At 35.4% G+C, this 17,635-nt stretch overlaps 1 protein-coding gene across 4 annotated transcripts in view; it reads right to left on the minus strand.

Moving 5' to 3' along the window:
* Nucleotides 1–17,635, minus strand: part of MNAT1 (MNAT1 component of CDK activating kinase) — a 211,877-nt gene that overhangs the window by 156,723 nt on the left and 37,519 nt on the right. For all 4 annotated transcript variants that reach the window (XM_082386675.1, XM_082386677.1, XM_082386674.1 and 1 more), the window contains exons 2-3: nucleotides 9,077–9,229; nucleotides 6,695–6,768 (exon numbers count right to left, since the gene is read on the minus strand). In XM_082386675.1, the coding sequence (XP_082242801.1) occupies nucleotides 6,695–6,768; nucleotides 9,077–9,229 (227 nt within the window). The remainder of the gene's footprint in view (nucleotides 1–6,694; nucleotides 6,769–9,076; nucleotides 9,230–17,635) is intronic.

A 17,635-nucleotide genomic window follows, 5' to 3' on the forward strand; every position in this document is an offset into this window, starting at 1 on the left:
TTTTTCTAAAATTTTTATTGGAGTATAGTTGATTCACAAAGTTGTGTTCCAAAGTGTGAACTTTTGTCTACAATGCTAGTTTTATTGCTTCTCTCTATGCCTGAAAACCACTGGTAGCCCAGTTCAGCTATTTCTCTGCATCTGTACAGGCCACACTTTCCTATTTCCATATCTGTGAGCAAACTGCTCCCACAGGGCCCATCTTAGTACCAGCCTCAACCCAGAACAACTGTGAATATCTGTATCTGGCCACCCTTCTATATCCAGCTTAATCAGCAGCTCTTCCTCATAACTCACTTTGCAGGTGCAAATCCTCTCCATCCTCCACCCCTGAATGCTATAACTCACTTTGCAGTTAGAAATCCCCTACATCTCTCCACCCTTGAATGCTCACAACAGATTACCTAATATCATTCTGGTGGTATTTATCCACTTTCTACCCTGTATAATTATTTTCAATGTACCTACCTATTTGACCTAATAGAGTGGTCCTTGAGGGCAGATTCTAGGACTGATTCAGCTTTATCACTCCCAGCATTTAAATAAAAAACTTTCACTATACACCCATTAGAATGGGCAAAAACCAACACATGATGACACCAAATGCTGGCAAGGATGTGGAGCAACAGGAACACTCATACACTGCAGTGGGAATGCAAAATGGCACCGCACTTTGGAAAACAGTCTGACAGTTTCTTACAAAACGAAAGATACTCTTATCATACAATCCAGCAACTGCCCTCCCTGGTATTTATCAAAAGGAGTTAAAAACCATGTCCACACAAAAGCCTGCATATGAATGTTTACAGCAGTTTTATTCATAATTGCCAAAACATGGAAGCAATCAAGATGTCCTTCAGTAGTTTGAAAAGATAAACTATAGTATATCCAGACAATGGGATATTATTCAGCACCAAATAATAACAGTAATAATAATAAGCTATAAAACCATGAAAAGACATGGAGGAACCTTAAATGCATATTACTATGAGAAAGAAAACAATTTGATAAGGCTACATACTGTACAATTCCAACTATATGACACTCTGGAAAAGGCAAAAATACGGAGACAGTAAAATGATCAGTGGTTGCCAGGGATTCGGGGAAAGAAGGGACAAACAGGCAGAACACAGAGGAATTTCTGGGTAGCAAAACTATTCTGTACAATACTATAATGGTGGATACATGCCATTATACAGTTATCCAAACCCATAAAATGTACAACACCAAGAGTAAACCCTAATGTAAACTATGGACTTAGGAGATAACGATATGTCAATGTAGGTTCATTGACTGTAACAAATTTACCACTCTAGTGGGGGTATGTTGATAGTGAGGAAGGTCTGTGCATGTGTGGCACAAGGGGTATACAGGAACTCTCTGTACGTTCCATTTAATTTTGCTGTGAATCTAAAACTGCTCTAAAAAATAAAGTCTATTTAAAAAACAACAGGAACTTATCTGGTAAGAGCTCAAGAAATGCTTATTGAATTATTATAAGAGGAAAAAAATAAATAAACCAATGCTGGGGGTGAGGGAATGGATGAAATAGGTAAAGCTGATTAAGAGGTACAAACTGCCTGCTTAAAGTAAGTCATAAGTCACAGGGATGTAATGTACATAGGGAATATAGTCAATAATACTGTAACTACTTTCTATAGTGATGGATGAGAACCGGTCTTATTGCGGTGATCATTTCATAATGCATAAAATTATCGAATCACTATGTTGTACACCTGAAACTAAGACAATATTGCATGTTAATCATAACTCAATAAGAAACTAAAATAAAAAATAAATCAATGCTAATATTTATAATTATCTTTATAAATATAGATTTAATTTAAATGAGCTTTATAATTACAGAACTGAATTATACAGAATGGCAAAGTAAGCAGATGCGAAACTACAGGAAAAAATAATCTTTGTTTCTTATGGTATGAATCTACTGACAAGTAAAGGTAATAAAGTTGACATCCTATGTTGAACGCTACTAGAATGTTTACAGCAGTTTAAGAAAAAAATATTACAATTTATCAGCAAGCTAGACAATGTACTAATTTAAACTTCCCATTAAATAGAAGCTAGAAACAGTAAAGTTAAATTCTAAGTGAAAACTGTCTGTTTATAGACAATTTCTTTCTTTTATGCTTATTAAAAACTTTATGATGAATTCTAATGAAACTAAAGTAACTAATTTGTTTATTTCATTTTTTAACTGAAAAAGCAAAGGTAATAGCAATATAATAGATACAAATCGTAATCATAAGTAATACAAATCTCTTCCTTTAAAAAAAAGAAAAAAAACATAAAAGTGGATTACAATTTTGAAAAATTTTCAGAAGCAAGTCTCATTCATGCCACAACGAATCAGGTTGGTATAACAGCCTTGAAGAAAAAGGAACAATTTTCCGTAACAATCATTTGGCCCTTTATCTATCTGGTTACTGGTTTAGCTCAGAGGTTGACCTGCCTATAGTCAAGTATTAAAAGCCAACAAAAAACCTATTGTATTTTCTGAAAGAGTTAATGTTATTTGAGTACAATTTTGAAGTCTTTTTGACATCCAGAATTTATAATTAAAGCCCTTAGGACTTTCTCACCCTTTTAAAATAAGCATACCCTGAACCAAAAGAATGTTTATTATGAAACTAAGGACAAACCTTTGAGATAATCCCTGAGGCCAAAAGGAACAAGAATTTTTATGTTTAGATTGTCATAACCACAGAAAAGAGCCTATTATTAATGCTATAAGAAAGTTTATTTTCCTGTGTGCCCCCTTCTATTGTAATTGTTTATGCCATTATTCAAAATTCTAATACTTTAAAATTTTTATATTCATGATATTCAAAGGATTCATAATGAAATTTATATAACAAAATGACCAATCCCCAATTTATAAATCCTCAAACACTGAGTCCTTAGCCACCCTACCAACTCGATTCCTTTCACTCTAACCATCTTCAGTATCACCCTCCTACCTTCCTTCCTTCCTTCCAAACTTCTTTAAGATCCTTCAGAATATAGCTCCAACCTACTTTTTTCTCTCATCTCCCACTATTCTACCAATCTGCATCCCACGTTCCAGACTCAGACTACTAACTATTCTCTGAGACTACTAAGCACTTTCATGGGCTCTGAGAGAGGAAAATCCATGTTCAAAATCTGGCTCCATTATTTACTAGCAATGTGATCTTCAGCACAATACTTAAACTCTCTGTGCCCCCTCTCCATATGCAAAACAGGGATTAAAATGCCTGTCTCAAGAGTTGTGAAAATTATACTTTTGATTAACACAGAGATAGCCAATACAGATACCACAAACATCCAACTAATCACCTTTAAAAGCATGAACAAGACACAAAGTAAACAGGTACTGAAACAAGATTTTAAAAGGAAGTTTATAAAAAAAGAGAAAGTTTTATTTATACCATAACAATCAGAACAATGACACATAACTAAGTGGTGCAGTCACACCCTAACAAAATTTAAGAGGGCTAAAACTGGTCTTTCCCTCATTTCCATACTCTCTACCCAACAAAACAAAACAATGGAAAATAATGCCAGTTCTCCCACTTTTATTTTCTAGATTAACACCAGCAACTGCTCAAGGTCAGAATACTGCAATTCATCCTTGCCTGCTCTTTCTAACCTCACTTCCTACACGAAATTAGTCACTCGAATAGTCTAGTTCTAAAACATCCCTTTTATCTACCTCCCTCAGTTACTACCTACTCTAAGCACTCATTATTTCTCACCCAAATTGCTGCTACAGCCCCTAACAAATGGTTTCCCAGCCTCGAGTATCTCCTGTCAATATTCCACATCACTACCACAGTATTCGGCTGGCTGTCTACTGGCCATAGAATAAAATCTTACCCTTACAGTCTAGCTTACAAAGCCCTCATTAACCCAGGTCCAATCTGTTTTTCAAACCTCATTTCTAGTCATTCCCCATGTCTACCTACCTATAACAGATTACCTGCTACATTACCCAACATGCTCAACACCTTTATTATCTCTGTGACTTTGTCTTTTGCTACAAATGTTCTTCCATCCTCTTTCTACCTGGTAAACTACTATTCATCTTTTAAGATCGAACTCAAATGTGTTCAAACTTTACCTCTATTTCCTAATGCTAAATTAACTGTTTTGCTATCTATATTCCTGAAACACTTTATAAATAAATGCCTACACTGCTTTCACATTAAATTATAATTACATAATTATCTCCCCCCTTAGAGTATGAACTTACTGAACACAAAGATCATATATCCTCAGCAAGTAAATAGTTCACATAGAACAATTACTATTTGCTGAATTGAGCTAAAGTTCAGAAAATAAACTATAAGTCCATGAAGTGAGGTCCCAAACTTCATCAATATTTTCAAATGCAGCAGAACTGCTCTTTGTCCACCATGATCAGGATCAGTAGTTGATTACTTAGAAAAGGCTGTTAAAGAAGGGAAACATACATACACTCTCCTTCAACACTTTAACTTAAAGCATAAGCAGTAAGTGTATAGTCATTCTCTAATGTAATAACACATAGTCAAGGTACAGTTTTTAATGGGAATTGTGCTTCCTTCATGTATAAACCATACCTGTCATTTATACTGCTCAGTTTCCATCTTTTTAAAATGGACCAAGGACCTGAGAACTAGAATCCTTGTAGAGGTTTGTAATTTTTCCCAATCTTATAAACTATTTAATTAAATTACTTAATTACAATAACAAGTACAACTGGCATAAGAAGGTTTGGTTACCAGTACAACCAACTCGATATATAACTGAACTGGTGAGAGAAGTACAGAGGTATAGAAATCTTCTAATGGACAAGATTCATCATGCATTCATTACGCTTCGATCATCAGTCAGTACATGTTACAGAAGGACTGGGAAATATCAGTTACTCCAATGAGTCAATTAAGAGTAGTTTTGTTAAGAGAGTGTCAACATAATGCAACTAAAGATAGTCCTTCATGAATATATCAATACATAATAGCAGAATCACTTTCAGATTAAATGCTCTGAGCCAGCTTCCTTATCTGGTAAAGAAAAAATGGCATATTGTAAGCCCTAATATCTGGACTTGCTCTTACCTGTCAATCCTAGCTCCCACTTCTGGACATGGTTTTACCTATGGGCCCTCAGGTTGTTCATATCTTCAAACTTCATAGCAAAAAACATGTATTTCTTAAAATCATGGCTCAACTGAAACCTTGTTCCAGAATCAAGATCCCATCTTCCCCACCTTCTTGGTCCATCAGTTTCTTTTAATTATCCTACCTGCCTGCTTGGACTTGTGACCATGTATTCAACTTGCTCTGTGACATCTATAATCTCCTTTCCCTTTATTGCCTGACCAGACTTTTGAATAACAACACGGCCTTCAGAATAAATGTAAGCTGAGTGTCTTCCTGCTTGGTGTCCAACTGCCTGTCCTAAACCAAATATCTAAGTATAGTCAGATTTCTACATACCTGCACACTTGCCCATTCTTGCAGATTTGTTTTCAGTTTATCTTCTCAGTCTATATCCTAACTTTTCTACTTTGTCTCAGCACTCCCAATTCTACCATCTTTTCAGCTAAAGTTCATAGCCATTCATGGTTGCTAAGACTACATACAAAGTACAATGAATACAATTAGAATAAAAAAGCAATGGCTCCAAGGCACTAAAAGATCCCAGAAAAAGCCTAAATTATGTCTGTACATGCTACTTGCTATGATATAATAAATGAACTTAGATATTTTAGAAAAGTTTCAATAACAGGTGAAACAAAAGGTTTTCTGGGTTTTTCTTAGTTAATGAAGAAATTAAAGGAACTAGAATACTCCATTCCTCAGGAATTTGAATTTTCTAAATATTTACCATATATAAATATTTTAAAGAATGATAAATTTTATTATAATCATATTTTAAATACGAAATAATGTGAGTATAGCTTGGCTATCAGGTTTGAGAGAAGAATAAAAAGATAACTGTTTAATTCTCTTAGTCTTGTTCTAATTTTCATAGTCTATAATTTTTGTATTATTTCCAAACCTCTGGTGAGTAATATTATGGCAAGTTTTTAAAAAACAACATTAATTATTTTAATTGATGTATAACAAATTCAGACTTTTTAACATCTGTGAAATCTCATTAAAAAAAACAGAAACAATACTTTCTTTTGATGAAAGCTTCTTTTTGACTAATCACAATAGAAAGAATAAGCACTAAGATTACTCTAACTTCAGATTCTAGAATAACACTGAATAATAGAATGCCACTTCAACGGTCAACTGCTTCAAAGTATTTTCAAATTACTGCATGCACAGAAGCATAAATGATGATAAACAACATATGGCTTTAGTCACCATGGATACAGTTCATGGAAATCCTATTTCTTAAAAAACTGAATATTTTTTTCTTGTTTACTCTAATACATCATCAACATATAGATGATATATACACATACAGCCTTCCTTCCCAGCTATAAAGTAGTAGTACCTCTATTTGTCATATTTTTCCTAAGACAAAATGTTTATTACTTAAGTATGTCCTTTAAGTGCAATGCAAAGTAATTAGGTAAACATCAGCTACCACAACAAAACCTGTTAGAGACTTTTATACGAGATGTTCTCCTAGGCATCTAAAAGATAAAAGCACACAGGTTAGCACACCAAAAGTACAAGCATTAAAAACATACCAATTTCTTCCACTTCTTCCAGGAAATCATTATATTCTCGTAGACTAGGAAAGTCTTCTTCCCTTTTATTGTATCTTTAAGAGAAGAAAAAAATGAACATATTCCATATCATTTGCTTTCAATATTAACTAACTGATTTGGTTGTTCTTACTAATTCATACATGATACATAAAAAAGGACTGCTTATGGCATAAAACAGTTTTCTTGACACTAGGTTTGTAACTACAGCAAGAATGTTGTTCTTAAATTCTTATGACTACACAGAAGGAGTAGAATCAGGAGAGAATGGTACAACATGTAAAATCCTAAGACTTAAGGGAAAAATAAAGAAATTAGGACACTGAAGAAATGGGAAATGAGCTTAAACAAGGTCTATCATTGGAATTATGATATTGTTTACTTCTAATAAATAGAGTCACTAATTTCCAGAAAGCTAAAATTAATTAAAAAGACACCTTCCTGGGACTTCCCTGGTGGCACAGTGGTTAAGAATCCACCTGCCAATTCAGGGGACACGGGTTCAATCCCTGCTCCAGGAAGATCCCACATGCCACGGAGCAACTGAGCCCGTGCACCACAACTACTAAGCCCACGAGCCCATGCTCTGCAACAAGGGAAGCCACTGCAATGAGAAGCCCGTGCACCACAAAGATGAGTAATCCCCACTTGCCGCAACTAGAGAAAGCCTGAGTGCAGCAACAAAGACCCAACATAGCCAAAAATAAATAAATAAATAAATAAATTTTTAAAAATAAAATAAATAAATAAAATGTTTCTCCAAAAAATAAAAATAAAAAATAAATAAATAAAAAGACACCTGCCTGTTTTTCATGACAGTTACAGTCTAAAGGATGCTAGATCAAGAAAATCTATAAATATTGTAAGTGTGCCTGTGAAGAATTAGAAAACGAGAGGGCTTAATGAAAAAGATAAGAATCTAAAAGAGACTATCTCCCATAAGTAATCCAAAAAATAAAAGAGTAGCTTGGGGTATTGATAAAGTAACACTTTATCTAGTAAAGTACCTAAAACGATGCTGCTAAAACATTGGTGACCAAGGTTGAAATGTAGACCACCTAGATAGATAGATATTAATTCTTTAAACCTAAAAAACAATAAAACTAACATACCATTGTAAAGCAATTATACTCCAATAAAGATGTTTTTAAAAAAAAGAACAAAAAAATAAATAAATAAAAAACAATAAAGTGGCTTATAACAAAAGTACAGATAAAATGAAATCCAAAACTATTAACAAAGAGTAAAAAACTAAATCATAAGTGAAAAAGAATATTAGAAATATTTATGTACCCACATACACACAGAGAGATCTATCAAAATAAACTGTAGCTAATGCTGATTTTTCTCTAATAGCTTTCAATCTCAACTTAAATGTTACCTCCTCAGGCCTTACCTTACATCACTGACTCGCAATGACATTCAGTCCCTAACTTCATAGCATTTTTCTCAATGTATAATCACATATTTGTTTTGTTTGCCTATTTTACTGTCTATGTCTATGCTATCCAAGCTACTGTACTGTAAGCCTTTCGAGGGCCTAATATGTATAACACTGTTCAAACAGAGTAGGTACTCAGTATATATTTACTAATTAAATTAAAGAATAAATAAAGCAAATAAATTGTGAAGCCATCAATTGGAGGATTTACTCTTCTCTGAGAGTTCCCCGATGGCCTAGTAGTTAGGATTCTGGGCTTTCACTGCTGTGGTCTGGGTTCAATCCCTGGTAGGGAACTGAGATCCTGCAAGCCGCATGGAGCAGCCAAAAATTTTTTTTTTTAATTTTTTAATAAAAAAGATTTACACTTCTCTAACAAAGATTAGATAATTAGGGACTTCCCTGGTGGTCCAGTGGTAAAGAATCCGCCTTCCAATGCAGGGGACACCAGTTCGATCCCTGGTCGAGGAACTAAGATCCCACATGCGGTGGGACAACTAAGCCCGCACACCACAACTACTGAGCTTGCACGCCTCATCTAGAGAGAGCCCGTGTTCCACAAACTACAGAGCCCACGCGCTCAGGAGCCTGCATGCCACAACTAGAGAAGAGAAAACCCAGACACCACAACTAGAGAGAAGCCCGCATGCCACAACGAAGAGCCTGCGGGGCGCAACAAAAGATCCCACATGACTCAACTAAGACCTGATGCAGACAAATTAAAAAAAAGATTAGATAATTAATATTACTGAGTTCTCTAAGACCTTAATAAATTTTTTAACGTTGAACAATTACATAGATGAATTTATACTTATTCACTTACCAAACTGTCCACATTTCTACAAGTAAATAATTATATCAATTATAGAAATAATTGTTAAAGTCCTCTTTGTGAACTGAATCATTCAAACATTAACACTTACATCTTTAGCACTTTTTTCCGAATCTCAACTTCCTTGTCAACAGTAGGATCTTCAAAGAGTTGTACCCTAAAGTTGCTCTTTCTAAGTGGAGTGCCACACTCAGGACAGTTTCCAGCTCCTCTCACAAAGAGTAAATCCACGCAACTTTCACACCTGTAAGGAGAAAAATATAACATAACTTTTAAGCTAATATTCAAATAGGCAACAACTCTGTATATAGTTTGCCTTTGTTTTGGTGTTTCTTTGTTTGAGGGGGGGCGCTGCGGGGGGCCAGGAAAATTAATCATTGCTACTTAAACTCTTATTAAAAACCTTTGGGAAAAAAGTTCATTTTCATTTGGAGCCTACTTCAGACATAGGTATCCCAAGGGTGGGTTACCAGTTTAGTTTTACAAATTAAACCAATATACAAGTCTTTAAAAATTGATTTGGGATCTGGGAGGACTCAGATAGCAGGACAGGGGGAAGTCAAAGAGGCACGTAAAAGAGCAGTCTAGGGTCAACTCCACTCTCAATCCAGTATTACCCTTAGACCTGGCAGGGGCCTGCACTTTAGAGAACCCTGCATATCATAATCACTAAAACAAAAACTTTTTTTCCCCTTTCAGCCTTGTAAGGAAGTTTTTTAAAGGTCAGTTAGCAATTGAGTAAGCGGCAGTTACTCAAAAGGGAGAGGTGCTAGCTGAAGGAGGCCCCCAGGCCAGAGGATAAAGAACTGAGAGTGACCTAGTATATGTGGAGAAAGGAGAAAATCACCACAGCTTCTGCCCTGAGAAATCCTAGAAAGAGTGGCTACTTATAAAATCTTTAATCAGTTAAACCTGGCTGTCCTAAATTCACCAAAGTGATTGCCCAGGCAAGCCGAGTTTCCCAAATACCTCCATCCCTTATTTCCTCCCTTCTTGGGTAGTACAATTTGGGGAAGAACTTAGAACTTCCTGGAAGTCTTGAGTTGGAAAAGAAAGGAGCTGGCAAGGTTAACGAGATTCCTGCGAATTGAGATTCCTGCGAATTGACAGGATCAGATCATATACTGTATTAGATGGGTCCAGGCACCACCCAATCATCCCTGCCCCGCCCTGCCCGAGCAGATCCATGCTAGTAATCAGACTAGCAAGTGGAAAGGCTGACCAGAAGAAAGTAGCTGCTTTAGCCTGTGGGTGTTAAAGATTCAGGTTCCTGGGAACTCAGGATGCAGCGTTGGAACTAAGGCTGCACTAAAGACGTAGCTTGATTCATACTTTCAAACATTTAAACATTTTGGTATGTAGTCCTCCAGTTGTAATATTGCCCAACTCTATATGTTAGGGCCATACCAACCCTAACCACTCCTTTCTTAGCACTATTTGAAATTATTTATTTCTTTATGTGTTGATTTTCTGTAACCTCCACTAGAATGGAGGGCAGGAATTTGGCCTATTATTATTCTAAACACATCACATCACAAAAAAAAATAATAAATAAAAAGGAAAAATTCTAATAAATAAGGGAAAAGTTGATTTCTTCCAAATATGTAGTTGACTTATGGAATAAGCTAAATGAGAAGTATGATACAGATAAATAAGAATATTTAAGGTTAGTTATAAGTAAAATACTAACATTGACCTTTGCATATTTCTATCTTAAAGTAGAGGGGAAAAAAAAATCCATCAAAAAATAGAGGCAAAAAATCCCTAAGAGGGAGAACAGAGATCATAGTTGTCATTATTCAAGATCAATAAAACCCCAGAAAATTCACTTGGGATTGGGAAGACTGGGAGTGGTACATTTTGCCTAATCTCTGTGGTTGGAGGAAATTAAATCCAACTAGAGAAGTTGAAAATGAGCATACTTTAGAACTACACTGACTAAAGACATTTATAGGCAAGGAGCCATCTGAAATAAAAACCATCGAGCCATTACATAGAATATTCTATATTTCAAGGCCTTGGAGAGTAGACTCAGTCAATAATTCAGTTAACAAGGTAAGATAGAACACTTTAATATTTCTAAAAGTCATATTGTAATCTCAGACATATAATTTGTTACCACCGTCACTTCTACATCTCCACTTTTTAAAAATCTACCTTAAATCATAAGGATTTCAACAGTATTAAGGTTTTTTTTAAATAATTTATTTGCCCATACTTTTCCCTTTCTGATTTTAATTGCTAAAAGAATAATTCTTTTTTAAAAGCTCAAATATAGAAGTATATAGAGAAAAAACTCAAAGTTCTACTTCATTCTGCTCTACATCTCACTTCCCACATGTAACATACAACTGTTAAGTTCCATGTTTACGTGGCCAGATCTTTTTCTACATACTTACAATATATGTATTTACAGATTATATACATGAAAACTAGTGATATAAAAAAAGAACAGAAGAAAAAGTTCCTTATTGCTAGTTCACTTCATCTAGCAGCAGAGCAACCAAAAGAGCAGTATGTGGGCAATCTTTTGCCTCCAAGAGTGCTAGGGACTTTTTCAAACAAAATCTTATATTCTGCAGAACATAGGAAAATTTGCTGAAAAAGCCCAAATCCTCAGTTATTACCCATTCCCAAAGATATTTTTATGGTTTTTCTTTTGTTTTTAAAAACCAGAATGGTGCCTGCCTCTTTTCTCTCTGAACAACTTATTTTTAGATTTTATTTTCTTCCATCAAGAATATTTAACTGCTTATATTCCTCTGTCAAGATGTTTAATCAACTTGTTTCTTCTTTTTCCAGAGCTAACAAGTCAATTAAAAATCTTGACAAAGACTAGGTACAAAAAAACCTACAGCTAACATCATACTTAATGGTGAGAAACTGGAAGTTTTCCAACTAAAATCAGATACAAAGCAAGACTGTCTCCTACTCTCACTGTCTCCTACTGTCACTACTCCTTTTCAACATGATACTGGAAGTCTTTGCTAATGCAGTAAGACAAGAAAAGGAAATAAAAGATATACAGATTGGAAAGGAAGACACAGAGCTCTCTTTGTTTACAGATGACATGATTGTCTATGTTAAACATCCAAAAGAATCAACCAAAAAACTTCTAGAACTAATAAGTGATTATAGCAAAGTTGCAGGATACAATATACAAAAAGTCTACTGCTTTCCTATGTACCAACAATTAACAACTGCAATTTGAAATTAAAAACACAATACCATTTATGTTAGCGCCCAAAAATTTGAACGTTTAAGTATAAATCTAACAAAATATGTACAAGATATTGTACAAAATATGGACAATATGAGAAAAACTATAAAACTCCTATGAACAAAATAAAAAAAGAATTAAATAAATGGAGAGATATTCCATATTCATGGACAGAAAGAGTTCTCGGAAAGGAAGACTCAATATTTTGAGTTGTCAGTTTTTACCATCTTGATCTATAGCTTCAATGCAATTCCAATCAAATTGCCAGGAAGTTACTGTATGGACATCAACGAACTGATTCTAAAGTTTATATAAAAAGGCAAAAGACCAGAATAGGTACCATAATGTTGAAGGAGAAGAACAAAGTTGGAAAACTGATGCTACCTGACTTCAAGATTTACTACAAAACTACAATAATCAAGCCAGTGTGGTATTGGTAAAAGAATAGATGAATATACCAATGGAACAAAATAGCCTAGAAATAGACCCACATAAATATACTCAGCTGATCTTTGACAAAAGAGCAAAGGCAACACATGAAGCAAAAACAGTCTCTTCAACAAACTGGACATCCACATGGAAAAAAATGAATCTACAAATGAACCTTATACCCTTAAAAAATTAACTCCAAACTTAACTCACAGGCCTAAATGTAAAATGCAAAACTATAAAACTCCTTGAGTATAACGTAGGATAAAAACTGTATGACTCGGGGCTTCCTTGGTGGTGCAGTGGTTAAGAATCTGCCTGCCAATGCAGGGGACACAGGTTCGAGCCTTGGTCCGGGAAGACCCCATATGCCGCGGAGCAACTAAGCCCGTGGGCCACACTACTGAAGCCCACATGCCTAGAGCCCCATGCTCCGCAACAAGAGAAGCCACCGCAATGCCTGTGCACTGCATGAAGAGTAGCCTCCGCTCGCCGCAACTAGAGAAAACCCACGTGCAGCAACGAAGACCCAACGAAGCCAAAAATAAATAAAATAAATAAATTAAAACAAAAAAAACCTGTATGACTTTGGGTATGGCAATGACTTTATAGATACAACACCAAAGGCATGATCCATGAAAGATATCACTGATAAGCTGGATTTTTTTTTTTAATTAAAAATTTCAGCTCTGCTAAAGATGACGTCAAGAGAAAAAAAACACCTGATAAAGGACTGTTATCTAAAATATACGGGGGAAAAAACCTCTTAAAAAATGGGCCAAAGACCTTAACAGACAATTCACCAAAGAAGACACAAGTACACCTCATTTTATTGAGCTCTGCTTTATTTCACTTTGCAGATACTGTGGTTTTTACTAACTGAAGGTTTGTGGCAACTGCATTGTCAGATGATAGTTAACATTTTCTAGTAATAGAGTATTTTTCAATTAAGGTATGTACTTTTTTTTAGACATAATGCTATTGCACACTTAATAGACTACAGTGCAGTGTAAACGTAACTTTTATATGCACACTGGGAAACTAAAAAATTATTGACACATTTTATTGCAATATTCACTTTATTGCAGTGGTCTGGCACTGAATCCACAATATCTCCAAGGTATGCCTGTATACAGAAAGTAAATAAGCACGTGAAAAGATGTTCCACATAACATGGCATCAGGGAAATGCAAGTTAAAACAATGAGGTATACACTACACTCCTATTAAAATGGCTAAAATGCAATATACTGACAACACCAAATGCTGACAAAGATGTGGAGCAACAGGAACTCTCATACATTGCTGGGGGGAATGCAAAATGGTACAGTCACTTAGGAAGACAGTTTGATGGTTCTTTATGAAACACAGCATGCTCTTACCATACAATCCAGCAATTATGCTCCTTGGTATTTAACCAAAGAAGTTGAAAACTACATCCACACAAATACCCGCACAGATGTTTATAGAATCTTTGTTCATAATTGCCAAAACTTGGGCACAACCAAGATGTCCTTCAATAGGTAAATGGATACATAAACTGTGGTATATCCAGACAACAGAATATTATTCAGCACTAAAAACAAATGAACTATGAAGCCATGAAAAGACACGAAAGAAGCTTAAATGCATATTACTAAGTGAAAGAAAACAATCTGAAAAGCCTACAAAGTATAAGATTCCAACTATATGACATCTTAGAAAAGGCAAAATTACGGAGACAATATACCTGATCTTAGCCAAAAGGCCGAGAAGGGATTACGGAGACAATAAAAAGATCAGGGGTTGTGGTGGATGGAGGGAGAAATAGGCAGAGCACAGAGGAATTTTAGAGCAGTGAAAATACTCTATGATATTATAATGATGGATATGTCATTATACTTTTGTCCAAACCCATAGAATGTACAACACCAAGAGTGAATCCTAAAGTAAACTATGGGGGCTCCCCTAGTGGCACAGTGGTTGAGAATCTGCCTGCCAATGCAGGGGACACGGGTTCGAGCCCTGGTCTGGGAAGATCCCACATGCCGCGGAGCAACTGGGCCCGTGAGCCACAACTACTGAGCCTGCGCGTCTGAAGCCTGTGCTCCGCAACAAGAGAGGCCGCGATAGTGAGAGGCCCGCGCACTGCAATGAAAAGTGGCCCCCGCTCGCGGCAACTAGCGAAAGCCCTCGCACAGAAACGAAGACCCAACACAGCTAAAAATAATAAATAAATAAATTTATTAAAGAAAATAATAATAATAATCCCCAGTGTCTCACTCTATCCCCTGCCCTACTTTATAAAAAAAATAATAATAATTTTAAAAAATAAAGTAAACTATGGACTTTGGGTGATAATGATGTGTCAATATAGGTTCATCCTTGGTATTAAGAAAAAAACAAAAAAAAGGACAATTCTGGTGAACAATGTTGATAATGGGTAAATGAGAAATCTCTGTACCTTCCTCTCAATTTGTTGTAAATCTAAACCTGCTCTGAAAAAATTAAGTCTATAGAAAATAATAACGTTGTCATTTTTTGTTTTTAAAAGCGAAGTATATCAATGTTTGCTCAATGTTTATTAACATTTTCAATTCGTCATTTTAAATATCCAATAAACACTAAGGAAAATCAATAAAATAATAGACAAGCTTGAGACTTGTTCCCCAGATTGTTTTAAAACCTAAGTGTTCAACTGCCTTACCCATAAAAGCAATAGTAATCCCTAAATTAACTCTCTTCCAGAAATGTTACTCAAATGAGAGGACATATGTGAAACCACTGTGAAAAACTACCTACATGTCCTAAGATCATGCCATGGAAGTTTTTATTCTAGAATGCATTTCCTTAAACGATAAATCCTGCATTTACCACATAAAAGGTAGTTTTCTTACCAAAGACAACTCTTTAACTCTAGAATACACTTCTTTTTTAATTAATTTTTATTGGAGTATAGTTGCTATACAATGTTGTGTTAGCTTCTGCTGTACAGCAAAGTGAATCAGCTATATATATACATATATCCCCTCTTTTTTGGATTTCCTTCCCATTTAGGTCACCACAGAGCACTGAGTAGAGTTCCCTGTGCTATACAGTAGGTTCTCATTAGTCATCTATTTTATACATAGTAGTGTATATATATCAATCCCAATCTCCCAGTTCATCCCATCCCCCTTCCCCCCTCCCCCGTATCCATACATCCATTCTCTGTCTACAGAATACACTTCTTTAAAAAGATAAAGCTACCACTGACCACATAAAAATTACTTACTGAAGTGATTTACTAAAGATTTATGATGATATAATTAAACCTCACATAGGTAATCATAAGACCTAGGTTGCCATCCCAGCTTTGTCTCTTACAATATGAGGAACTATGAGGAAGTCAAATTCTAATTTATATCTAAGGTTTCTTCCCACTTTGATAATTCCAGATACCTTGGGGTGTTACACAAGTTGTTAATTTTTTTTCCAAATAAGAATATATTTTCTCTCAATATAACTGATGTTTATCAGTTTAAATTTTCCATATCACCTATAATTACAAACTTTGTATATGGTACAGACTTTCCCTGAATGTTTTAATTCAATCAAGAATATTATAACCACAGGAATTCCCCAGTGGTCCAGTGGTTAGGACTCTGCGCTTTCACTGCCAAGGGCCCAGGTTCAATTCCTGGTTGGGGAGCTAAGATCCTACAAGCTGCGTGGCATGACCAAAGAAAAAAAAAAGAATATTATACCCTATGATATTATATTTAGGGATGTGATATAGAAGGCTCTATGACAGATGGGATTAGCAATACAAAGTATAAGAAGACACAGACCCCCAGGATCTCTTCAAAAGTTTATATAATATAGTAATTTTGCCCAGAAAAAATATATCATTTTCAGCATTTGAAAAAATTGGTACAATACTTTTAGAAGCACATATATTTAAACATATATACATACAAGCACATACATGTATGCACAAAAATATACACAGGTATGCAGAGGAAGAGAGGGTCCTTTAGAAGAAAAAAGACATTTTGCTAAGAACTTTGTTTCTCAATCTTACTATGCTGATAATATATTCTTTTGAATTTGCACCAACATAATGCTATTTTAACAAATTATGAGTATGATACTACTTTGAATGCATACAACTGTCTGTTCTTCTAAAAAGCTTAAAAATCTATACAAAGACATGATTAAAAGATAAAGGCTGAGTTAGATATTATTTTCCCCTTTCCACAGGCAGTAAAACAAAATGACCTGTCAAAAGTCATAGTTTAAGTGCAGGCTAGAAATCTATGTCGCCTAATTTCTGGGCATTTCTGGGCATCTTTCTACCAATTGAATGTTCCAGATCTGGCCAAACCCAACAGCTTCAGATCCAGGAAATCTCACAGCATTATCTGTGATGCTAGAGTATCCAAACCATCATGTAACTACTTAGTATGAGAAGGTTTAGATCCATTTGGCAGTGAATTATAAGGTTTATGCTACCCTATGGCAAGACGAAGGGTCCATAAAACCAAGGGACAAGGTTGTGTCTGCTAAGTGTCAAAACAGTAGTAGATTCACTCCTTGAGCAGCTGAGAGGGAATAGAGCACCATTAAGGGCACAGATTCTGGAGCCATTTTGCCTCCTTCTCTTCAGTCATTTGTTAGGCCTGCAACCCTAGACAAATTATTAACCCTCACTGTGCTTCAACTTCCTTGTGAAAAAGAAATAGTATCTTCCAGGGGTTGAGGTGTAGGGAGGTAGAGATCTGCCTCACAGAGTTGATGAGATTTGTATCAGCTAATTCAGTTAAAATGTTTAGAAATATACCAGGCATATAGTATGCTCTCAATAAACATTAGTTATTACAACTAGTACTTAATGCAAAGGAGAATTAATAAGGACCAGAGTTCAAAGGAGGCAGTATCAAGGATCAGCTGGAGAAAGACTCAGAAAACAGGTTGAACAGTGTTGGGCCCTGAAGAATTTGATGGCTTTGAAGTACAAAAGAAGGATGACATTCCAGGCAGA

This window comes from Balaenoptera borealis (assembly GCF_965194805.1).
Source record: "Balaenoptera borealis genome assembly, chromosome: 3".
Lineage (NCBI taxonomy): Eukaryota > Metazoa > Chordata > Mammalia > Artiodactyla > Balaenopteridae > Balaenoptera > Balaenoptera borealis.